This window comes from Xenopus tropicalis, chromosome 1 (assembly GCF_000004195.4).
Source record: "Xenopus tropicalis strain Nigerian chromosome 1, UCB_Xtro_10.0, whole genome shotgun sequence".
NCBI classification, from domain to species: domain Eukaryota; kingdom Metazoa; phylum Chordata; class Amphibia; order Anura; family Pipidae; genus Xenopus; species Xenopus tropicalis.
This window is the reverse complement of record NC_030677.2, coordinates 162305422-162317661: the sequence shown is the minus strand read 5'-3', so window position 1 is coordinate 162317661 and position 12240 is coordinate 162305422. Positions and strand designations below refer to the sequence as shown.

Below are 12240 nucleotides of genomic sequence, written 5' to 3'. Positions count from 1 at the left end.
TTAGAAAATGTATCCAGCATATCATAGCTCCAAAACTGCATATTAATTTCATATATAGCCTTATTATTGAAGCCTGGCTTAACTATTCAAGCCCACATTTAAGTCACCAGTAAAACATGGTAACCCATTGATAGTTCCCTTTGCTGAATCCGGGTGCAGTGCCCCTTAGGAGCTATACTCATGTCAATGTCCCAGTTGTTTTTATATTACCGTATATACTCGAGTATAAGCCGAGTTTTTCAGCACTCAAAATGTGCTAAAAAGGGAAACCTCGGCTTATACTCGAGGCATGTAGTAGAGGCAGTGCGGGTTTACCTATCCAACCGGCCTTTTCCTTCGATTCCCCTGAGGGATCTACTTTAAAGATAAACTTGATTTCTTTGTCCGACGTGACAGGGATCGTGACACTAAGTCTATGGAGCTGTACATCACTTCGCACGCACGGCACGTCGCACAGCATGTCGCAGAGCACGATGCACGCACGGCACCACCCCCGTGCACGAGATGTGCTGTCCGATCGTGCGATGTGCTGTGCAAGATGCCGTGCGATGTGCTTTGCGCCGTGCCCTGCGATGTGCTGTGCAAAGCGACGTGCCGTGCGTGCAAAGTGCTGTACAGCTCCATAGACCCAGTGTCATGATCCCTGTTACGTCGGACAAAGAAATCAAGTTTATCTTTAAAGTAGATGCCTCGGGGGAATCGAAGGAAAAGGCACAGAATAACCACAGTAACCACAGTGCATCATTCCGTGAACTCTGTCTCTGACTAATACCTGTGTGAGAACAATAACCTTGCCTTTCATGCTTCCCAATGTGTACAGTAAGTGAATATTGTGTAGGGGAACAGGGGGCCAATCCAGGTCAGGAGGCAGCTTTGACCATCCAGCAATCCAGTCAGATCTTGGAACTGCCCACAGGGTTTGTGTTGTATAATAAGGCTTGTTTATCATTTATAGTGCACACAATAATTGTTGCATCAATGTACTAGAATTGGATGGTGAAAGTTGTAGTTCAGCTTGTTTAACAATGACTAAGCAAGGGCCTAATGTTAAGTGAATATATTTTACTGATATAGTTGTAATGCTGGCAAAACAATATTGATCCAGGTTGTTATTTTGTCAGGCTGATGCCATATGGGGGCCGATTCTCAGCCTGTGCCGTGCATGCGCGTGCGCAACGGATGGCCGGTTGTATAGGTAATACGGGCTGCCCTTACTACTCTGACACAAGCTAGCATGCAGGTGTGTTAAAAGAAATGGATGCCTAGGCTTATACTCGAGTCAATACGTTTTTCCAGTTTTCTTAGGTAAAATTAGGTACCTCGGCTTATATTCGGATCGGCTTATACTCGAGTATATACGGTATTAGCAATCAAAATAATACAGAAGCCTTTAGTAGCTAACTCATGGAAGAAGCATTCTTACATTCAACAATTCCATTCTACATAATTTTTCTGTTGTCCTGTTTTTATGTATAGGGAGGCCATACAACCAATATTGCTAACTATTTTCCATGATGTTCTGTTGAACTAAAGATTCTGTAATTATAATTGTTATTATTCAACCTAGAAACAAATATAGGAGAGAAAACTGGGTCTTTTTTTATGTTATGTGGCAAGGAAAGCTCAGCATGTCCCCTTTTCACATGTGTATCACTGTACAGGTATGGGACCTGTTATGCAGAATGCTGAGGACCTGGGGTCTTTCGGATAAGGGATCTTTCCATAATTTGGATCTCCATAACTTAAGTCTCCTAAAAATCATTCAAATATTAAGTTAACCCAATAGGCTTGTTTTGCCTCCAACAAGGATTAATTATATCTTAGTTGGGATCAAATACAAGGTTCTGTTTTATAATTATAGAGAAAAATGAAATCATTTTTAACAATTTTAATTAATTATTTGCTTATAATGGAGTCTATGGGAGATGGTCTTTCCTTAATTCAGAACTTTCTGGATAACGGGTTTCTAGATAAGGGATCCCATACCTGTACTACCTTTAATCTTTTTCTTTTATTTAATAATTCCACTACATTTAATAATGTTTAAGTTATTTTCTAGTGCAACTTCCAAAATGTATGCCTTGGACCTCACTAGATGGCAGCACTGCACAGTTATCAACCAAGTTTTTCATTCTCTCCCACTACTCCAACAGAATGTTTCCTGACCAGCAGTAACTTGGAGTGTAATCCAGCCATAGATGCTGCTTCTACAAAAAGGGGTGGTGGGACCAATTTCTGAAGATAGGTTATACTTGTTCAATTAAGCACCTATCAGCAATTCGTTTTGGATTGTCTACTACAAGTAAGAAAATGAAAGCAAAGACCTGAATGATTATGACTAGTAACTGCCCTTTAGCACCTATAATCACAAATCAACTTTAGGCAGCAAATTACATTTCAAAGAGTATATCAGCTTTTGATCTGACCAGAGATCTTCATGAACTAAGCATCCTAAATGTTTATATAAAATATAATACATTAAATATAGCTATTAATAGGAAAATAGCCTGTGTGTAAGAAGGCTTTACAGTCACTTTTTGTTTATTAAAGTGTCTTCTACAAGAAGTCTTGTGTCAGCATGTTAGTGTTTATTTATATAAAATCAGATGAGCTGTGTGATTCAGTAGCAGTCATTCAAAAAATGGTAAAACTACCATGAACGGTGCAATATTCTGTATTTAACAAAGGAATAAAATATGGCATACCTGCACAGATTAGGTCAGGCAGTTTGCAATTTGGATTTCAGTCTTTCCTGAGAAAATAAATTATAATCTCCCAATGTGCCTTCTTATTGGTCTTAATGATTGGGTCATTGCTGTTTGCACATCTGTGAATGGCCAGACCTGATAATATCTAAACACCTGTCCAGGGCCAGTTGACTGAATAAAAAGTTAATGAGTGGCCACTCTAATTTGGGTAATTAACAATTAACAATACTTTTTTTAATGTTCAAAAATAAGAAGTTGTTCTGCTCTAACCAAAAGGGAGAAGGGCTAATACTGCCTAGCTGTGCTATGAGTTAGGTGACAGTTACAGCAAGATGCATGCACACTTATAGTAAGTATACAAGCACCTTGGTTTCAACTTTGGTGATGTTGCTAACATTTAAACTTATGTAAATAGATATCTGGCGAAAGACCAGACAACTATTCTGTTCTATCACAAAACAACTAAGCATGATTAATAGTGGTTTATAGAAATCAGAGTGTGCATACTACCTGATGGAATGAAGAATGTTTGCCCTTGCTTGAGCTCAATCCTTTGACACCCTTCTGATCGGTCTCCCAAAAATATGTCAGTTTGTTTCCCTGATAAAAGCCATTCCTCATATAACTGTAAATTGTGCCCAGTTGGAGGAATCAACCAAAATACCTATAGGAAAAACAATCCTATTATACTATAAATTATAGCATAATACATCTACAGCATTATTACTAACAGGTATTTATAAAGCGCCAACATATTCCGCATTGCTGTACAACGAATTGGTGTATACACTGAACATACTGTACAGATTACACAAAAAAGAGAGACCACTTCCCAAAAGAACTTACAATTACAAAAAGGGCTTACAATCAATATACATTTATAGATATGAATGGATTGTGGTAAATCTGCAAAATGTCATTGCTGTGTGCAACAGAACACTAAGCATTTTGATAAAGGTTACATGTAGTGACTATGAAAACATCCTACACATCCTGTGACTTGCTTCCCACTGATGGAAATGTGTAAGACTGCTGATTAAACTATTATTTCCTATGAAGACTATGCAAACTTTGGTTCATAGCTGCGCATGCAGGGCCACATGTAGCAATTCTCATTCAAAGTGAATTTGAGTAGTGACAGATTATCAATTATATCTTATTGACATGCACTGATGAAATGTTGACAACTGATTAACTAAGTTACCCTTTCTCAACCTCTATGCAAACTTCTCTAAGGGCTCTGGTACACGGGGAGATTAGTCGCCCGCGACAAAACTCCCTTGTTGCGGGCAACTAATCTCCCCGATATGACATCCCACCGGCGAAAATGTAAATCGCCAGTGGGATGGCATACGCGGCGGCACAATTTCCGCAAATCGCGCCACTGCGTATGCCATCACACCGGCGATTTACATTTTCACCGGTGGGATGTCATATCAGGGAGTTTAGTGGCCCGCAACAAGGGAGATTTGTCGCAGGCGACTAAACTTCCTCGTGTGCCAGAGCCCTAAACTGTATTGCCACCAGGAGCCTCTGCCAGTGATTAGTTATAGTCTGCAGATCAAATCAGTCAAACCACATAGATGACTGGATTTTTGAGGTGAAAACTTGAGTAAACAGATCGTAACCGTACAGCTAAGTATAAGAGATTCCCTACCCACCATATTGTGTCATTTTAGGTTCACTGCTTGCAAATGCATGAAATCAAATTATATTGAATTCTGGCACAAAATATGTAATGAAATTTCAGTGGTGGGCGCTTTTCATGAAAAAAAAAAGAATAAAAGTACATCCAATTTCATAGCACTCCATAGAGATGAAGTGGGGTCTGATTATTTATGACACATTTATGATTGGCGCAAAGCTACAGTATGTTGCAATTCTTTCACACATCAGATATAACTGCTACTCTGATCAAGTCATACAATTGTCATATACACAAAACATATGGTGATTCATCCATCTATTGAGAGCTTCACACATACAATTTAGGCCACATGATACACCTGTGAGTTAACATGTTTTTTTCTTAGTGATTGGTAAAAGGTAATTGTCTACCTTGCCTCTATGCCTAAAACATAGGGGCAGGAAGACAATGTATGATTGACAGCTAGTATTTTTTAAAGCCTTTATAATGTATATGGATGTATTAACAAAAAAAGGAATTGAGGTTTCATGTTTCATTTGAAAAGGACTTTTATTAAATAGTTTTTTATGTCTGGGTGACAGGTCCCCTTTAAATGCTAGAGATTTCTCTACTTATGATCACTATGCAGGAAACTGTATATGAGGCAACAGACATGTGCCATCAACACCACAGACAATCCCTGGTGCCGTCTGACACATTATTTGTGGTCTCTTGTTTATTTGGGGGTTTTTTTTAATTTGATTTAGAAATTCACTTTGCCAATATTGTTTGATACCTGAGAAAGGGAAAACCTGCCTCTTGAAATCTTGTTTATTCAAAGTGACAGCATTATAAATAAAGCAACACCAAATATAGAAACACACTCAATAATCATTTTCAAGCCCTGCCTAATCTGTCTTAACCATGAGTCTGACAAAAATTACATACTGTTATAATGTTACGACTTTTCTATTATATATTTTACAAAAATTAAACTAGTCTTACATCCAAAAAGTTTTTTAATTCATAATAAAAGAAAATGTAATTTTAAGAAACTATCAAATATATACAGTAAATAAGACTTTTATTGTTTTTGTATTGAAACCATATGTCTGTTTTTGCCACACTGAAGCGCAGCGCAGGCTATTTACAGACCTGGATTAGAACAGAATTTTGCTAAAATGTTTTAAGCCACACCAACAGAAAAAAAAGGGATTAAAAATTCTGCTTTAGTTGCAATTACTTTACACATAAAACTTCAAAACTATTGAAATGTTTATTTATAGGGACAGTATACAGCCTGCCAATTGTTTTGATTTAAAAATATCCATATTTTCCTATTGTTTACTATTAGAAAGCACTAATTTGAAAGTTGGGCTATTTTCACCAAACTGTTTTTCCTTTATAAATAGGGCAATTAGTTCAGATCTCCCTAGCTACCTCAACAATCAAACCCCTCCCTTCTCTAAGCAGCAGCTCATTATTAGGGGCTTCTCAGTGGACCGGTAATTCGTTTTAGCAGCTCCAGGATCAGGAAGTGCTAACACAAAACTGGCTGCATCTTTTTGCTTAGTGCAAGAAATAACAGAGACCATTAGTTATTTCTTTATTTCTAAACAATAGGCAAAAAAAATTGTTTAGTACAGGCAAGTTCATGCAAAAAAGGTGTGTATACTGTCCTTTTCATTTATATTGGAAAGTCACTTAGAGGTTTCTTTTTAGAGCTATATAAAAGTAGATATTAATTTAGCTATGGAATTTTAGTAGAGCATTGGCTTAATTACACAAGCACAGATATAAAAGGAAGCAAATTACTCAAAATAATCACACAAACTGTTAATTAACTTACTTTCCCACCACGGAATACATGGTACCAAACAGATGTCCCGCCAAAATCAATATGAAAATCTGTGAAGCAGCCCTTTACACTCATCAAACAATACCTGAATGAAAAAAGAACACCTCATTAAAATTTTGTGGTACGACAGTTTCACTAAAAGACAATACATACATTAAGCATCAACATGAATGTTACAAACATAAACACTAAGGGACACATATATCATAGTGTGTAAGCCAACATCACCGGTGATGTTGCCCATATCAGATGTTTGCTTTTGTCTTCTAAGTCGTAGGTGACCATTCAAATCCAAATGCTGACGGGCAATATCACCGGCTTACACACTATAATAAATATGCCCCTTTGACAGCCTTGAATTTAGAAAGAATTCACTGGTTCTTTGCTTTACTGAATGAGAATAAAAATATGGTATGCTCCCATGTGACCATGCCTAAAGGAGAAGGAAAGGTAAAAACTAAGTAAGCTTTATCAGAAAGGTCTATGTAAATACAGCCATAAGTACTCACAGAAACACTGCACTGAGTCAAAAGAAACACAAGATTTCTTGCCTCTTTTTTTGTAAACATTATGTTCAGGTACCTGACTTCCTCTCCTTAATTCCTTTGGCCAGAGTCTGCACAGTTCTCTCCCCTCTCCTGCTCCCCCCTCCCTTAGGAATGTATGACCTCAGCTATAACAGCTAGACTGCAAACGGGAAGCTTTTTAAAATGACAGCTGCTGTCATAAGCAAACAGTGAACGCTTCTAGGGCTCTTTATTCAGGTATGGCAATGCTTTCTGCAGAATAAGTATATTGTTCTCGGTGGCACTAATGTGGCGAATCTATTGGCAGTTAAATGCCAAGTGACTTTCCTTCTTCTTTAATGGTGAGGCAACATTATTCAATAAACTGGAATACGGTCAAGGGAAAACATGTTTTCAAAACACATCAGTTAATAGAGCTTCTCCAGGAGAATCCTGCATTGAAATCTGTTTTTCAAAAGTTGGAATATTATTTTTCTAAATATTTCTAAACATTTTGCATTCAGTATGACCACTTTCAACATATCTTGCCATGGGTCATCCACTCATTTGTGCGCAAATACACTGCGCTCTGTGTGCAGTGGCCTTTTAAATGTCAGCATTCTGCCTGCAGTACTATGAAATGTAATGCAACTAAAGTATTTAGGGATTTACCATAGCAACACTGGCTATCACAGGTTATATAGAAAAGGATAGCAGATCATCCCTCACACTAGCAATGTCACTAATGGTGTGCTAACTTACAAATATTGCTTTGTTAAAATACATTTGTAGCTTGCATATACAGGTATAGGACCCGTTATCCAGAATGCTCGGGACAAAGGGTATTCCAGATAAGGGGTCTTTCCGTAATTTGGATCTCCATACCTTAATTCTAATAAAAAATCAATAAAACATTCATTAAACCCAATAGGATTGTTTTGCATCTAATAAGGATCATTTATATCTTTGTTGGGATCAATTACAAGGTACTGTTATTTTACAACAGAGAGAAAGGAAATCAGTTTTAAAATTCTGAATTATTTGATTAAAATTGAGTCTATAGGAGACAGGCTTTCAGTAATTCGGAGCTTTCTGGATAATGGGTTTCCAGAAAGGGATCCATACCTGTATTTTTATTTCATTTATGAGGAATTCAGTAGTTAAATTGGTCCAATCTATTACACATAGAAGAGTATAGTATTTAAAGTAATTATCTAGTCCACACCTGAGCTAGTCTTATTCAGTAGCTCACAAAGTACAAACACAACCATGCAAATAAAATTACATATACACAGCAGTTCTTTTGCATCAAGGGTTTAATATAAGTTAAACAAGCATTTCTTGACCTACAAGCATCCAAGCACACCCTTACTGTAGTCAACATCCAAGCTTTATCAATATGATAAATAATTCCTGAAATTATAGTTAGATCTATTAATCATAAATACAGTTATATACATATTTCACTGGTTCCATTCATTTTTAGAGAAAATTGGAATGCAGTATTTTGGCACTTTAAATGGGCTCTAAAAAGAAGCAGTAGTAAGAAGATCACTGAATCCACTTGGGCCTCAGAGTCATGGAACACAGTTAATGACACTACATCTCCCACTGAACATTGGTTGGAGAATCACTGGATATTTCTAACCATTTAAAGGTCAGTGTTTTTATAATAAAACCAGTCTGAAAAGAACATTTAAAGAAGGAATTCAATTGTTTAAGTACATCAGCTGAAAATTACATTTATTTGCATTACAGAATATACATAAAATGAACAAAACATTAATTTTGTAACCTTTGCTAGATTCCTTGGGAATACTGTGGACATCATTTCTCTTTAAAAAAATGTATGTTCTACTGCCACCCTGTCCACAGTAATAATACATAAATGCTTCACAAGAAAACTGCACCTCACAAACTATAAATAACAGAATTTCCCAGAATCAAGCTAGGAAATAGGTCCCTACTGCATATGCACAGATGAGGATGATAAAGCATTTCATCTCTTAATTTGTATCAAGAGTGCTGTAATTCCAACACACCATGCTGAATTAATGTAAGTGACATGGCATTAACCTGTTAAAATCTTCATTACCTCACTGAAGATGATGGAGTAAGCAGTCACAACTGGTTCTGAAAGAATTCACTTAGCATGGCTACAACCCCCCCTTCCCCTGCCAAACAGCATGAGCTAGAGGGTGTCAGCAATATGCAGACAGTGTGCAGTGGTCTCTGAAAATGATAGGCTACTGCAAATCAGAGACATTTTTGTACATCCGCCAAGGCTGCCTAGCAACCACATCCAAGGCCGAGGTTGACGAAATGATTCGCAATGCTGTCAGACCTGCAATCTGCGAGCTTTAAAAAATCTCCATAGCAGAATCTCCACCCTTCTGGGACCCAGTGCATTGCTTGTGATTCCCATTCACAGTATCCTAGCCAGATCCTGTCACAGATGCTTAAATAGAAACTGGAGCAGTAAGTCTCATATTACGCATTAGTGCTTAGAAGTGTCATTACTAACCCTTCTGCTGCAGCGTTTAGCCAGCATTGGAAAAACTAGGAAAAGCTAATTTTGTAAACAATTATTGTTTGTGGTTTAAGTTTAGAAAAGATTAGATGCAATGGCAATCTACCATAATTTGTTGTAATACTTTTAAAGAAATCAAAGGCAGTTCTAAGACATTTTAATGTTTCACCTTCTTAATGCCAATAAAATGACATGTAATTACATTTTATTATGATGCAGTCAGTGGCATTCGAGAATATTTATATTAGAATATTAGAATGTATTTAAAAATAAAGCAGTCAGACACAATAACAATAAAAATGCATCTTAACAAGGGGGCCACTTGACTTGACTGTTCAGTTATTTTGCATTTGAATTGTGAGTTGCCGAAATTGCTGAAGTTTCCTCTCAAGTCAACTTGCCATCCAACCAACGATTTACATTCTAGCCAGTGGGATGGCACTGCGGGGAGATTTGTCGCCCGCGAAAACGAAGATTTGTTGCGGGGCGACTAATCTCCCCGTGTACCCCTGCCCTAATAAAAGAAAACTCAATTCGAAGCAACTTTGCAATATACATTCATTACATATTTGTAATTATTTTTTAGTGTATATATAATTGCTATTAAAAGCAGTGTCTTCCTGTCCTTTTTTAACCCCTGCCCTGGTGGCTCTGGCATTTAAAATAATGTAACACAAGGCAGCAGATTTTACAGACCTGACTTGCTGGAGGAGCCTGGCACTTGCAACATTGTTTAAAAAGTAACAACCAGGAGTTCAGCAAATGCTGCTCTCTATAGCAATTACATTTACAAATTTTTAAAGCACTAATCATTTTCAATGATTTGATATTGAAAAATTGCTTAGAATTATGTTTTCTTTTATTATACAAAAATTATTTTTGGGGTTGACCTTTAATGTCCTTTAAAAAGCAAGACAATAAATACATTTGCGTACAGTTAATTATATTTCCATTAGGCGCTTTGAATTGCAGACTGAACACTGATGCCACACAAGGTTGGTTCTCGGCCACACTGAGAAACAGCCCCCTGTGGCATCAGCCAATAAAGTCAGAACGTGACAGCAAATTTTACAAACTCCCTGAAACAATCAACTGCAAATACCAAATTCTGTAAGATAAGCAATCTGTTCTCTACTCTTAGACCTGCAAATAAATGTAGGCAAGAAGTTTGATGTACCTTATAACCCAGAACCATTGCATTGGCCCAGGTGCAGTAACAGAGTTAGATCCAGAACTGCAGTTTAGTGACAAAATCCACTTTGTGTGCCTGCAACTGGGTCGACGCAGTGGGTGTAGGTACATTAAAAAGCTTATAGGATTGTAAGTGTATTGAATCTACCACATGTGGCAGTGCTCTAAAGCCTAACGAATGAGCTTTGAAGCAATCCTCATGCATTGCACAAGGTGCTCTGTCAAAAAACTGAAGTGGTAAGGAACTTAGTCATCAGTGTTAAGATCCATGGTCCGCCTGCCACTGTAATGCCACTGTAATGTAACTTTTTTTCCCCAAATGTTATGTAATTACATAAATACTTTTTCTTCAAATGAAAGCACCTCTTTAGAACAATGAACTGTTTTAGAATTTGAACAAGTGAAAAGAGGAAACTTACTTTTTCACTTTAGGATACTTCATTTCAGCTATTACATTTGTTGATTCCTTTTGTAGCTCCTTTAAATGCCGCGGCCACATGTTATCCACCCAGTCAACTGCATCAACCTAGAGGTAGCAATATATGGATAGGCAGTATTTAGTTCCTTTCTATAAATGTATCTATCATTGAAAAATATTTTTTTTTTTGTATATTCTTTATTTTCATTTTTCAAATAATTACAAAGAAAAAAGGGGGTAACGTGCATAATAGGGGGAGAGGGGGTAGGGATACAGAAAGGAAAGGGGAGGAAGGGGTAGCAATAGTCTGTTGCAGTTATCCATTGAAAAATATTTTATGCTTAACAAAATAACGAAGTTATTTCAACTGAATCAGTCCATATAATCAGTCATCATATATAGATCTCAGAAACACCAACCCACCTGATTTAGATTTTGGGAGACACAGCTCTAAGACCCATATTATTTACATACCCAAACCTCTTACACAGTGCTAGCATTTAAGGGTAACGTGTGCAAAATGGAAATTTTGTTGTAGTTGTAGACAAATGGAAATTGTCTCTGAAGTCTGAAACCCTCAAATGTTTATTCTATAACAAACTTGTCCCTAAATTGCACAGCCGGTTATATTCCCTGAAGATTTCCCATCCTACGCTACGTTGTGTGCTGTGTGGATGTCAAGCTTCTTGTAAACTGCCCTAGTCAGCTGATAATGCCAGCTGGTGGATTAATAAAATATGCTAATATCAGGGAAATAGACACAAAGAAAACATTTCCTTGGTGTTTTAACAAAGTGCTCTTTAACTCTGTGTGTTGCACCACACCTTTTAACCCCCCCCCCCAGCTGCCTCTAAATATTGGCATATTAATTTTACCACTCCCTTAATGTAGAAATGTATTGCTTACTGTTAGGGATACACAAATCCACTATTTTTGGGTTTGGCGAAACCCCAAATCCTTTATGAAAGATTTAGTCAAATACTGAACCAAATCCTAATTTGCATATGCTAAGGGTGAAAGAACTGCATGCACAGTGTACAGTGAAACATTTTAAATGATGTGTTTATGTGACATAACAAGATAACAATGACAAGATGATGACCATGCATGCTCAGATGTAACACAGAACATGTTGAAAAAATAGCAAAAATGGTACCCATGGCATATTCTCTGCTAGCATTTTTCAGCTGTCAGTAATGCACCTGAACCCTGCTGAAGAGTTCATGGAAAGAGACTGTCCCAAGCAGTAACAGGTGCATCTTTGGCAGGAACTTCAGGTGCTTTCCCACCATCTGAAAAATCCTGATAGAGTGTATCTTGTGTGCCATGAGAATAAATAATATGTATGCTTTGTATAAGTAATTATCATTCTTAAGTTATAAATACTTATTTAAAGTCAAGT

General features: G+C 37.1%; 1 protein-coding gene across 5 annotated transcripts in view; it reads right to left on the bottom strand.

Annotated features, from left to right (window-relative positions):
* Positions 1-12240, bottom strand: part of kdm2b (lysine (K)-specific demethylase 2B) — a 76663-nt gene that overhangs the window by 45822 nt on the left and 18601 nt on the right. For all 5 annotated transcript variants that reach the window (XM_031892630.1, XM_031892631.1, XM_031892638.1 and 2 more), the window contains 3 exons: positions 10840-10946; positions 6185-6278; positions 3219-3372 (listed from right to left, as the gene is read on the bottom strand). In XM_031892630.1, coding sequence (XP_031748490.1) covers positions 3219-3372; positions 6185-6278; positions 10840-10946 — 355 coding nt within the window. The remainder of the gene's footprint in view (positions 1-3218; positions 3373-6184; positions 6279-10839; positions 10947-12240) is intronic.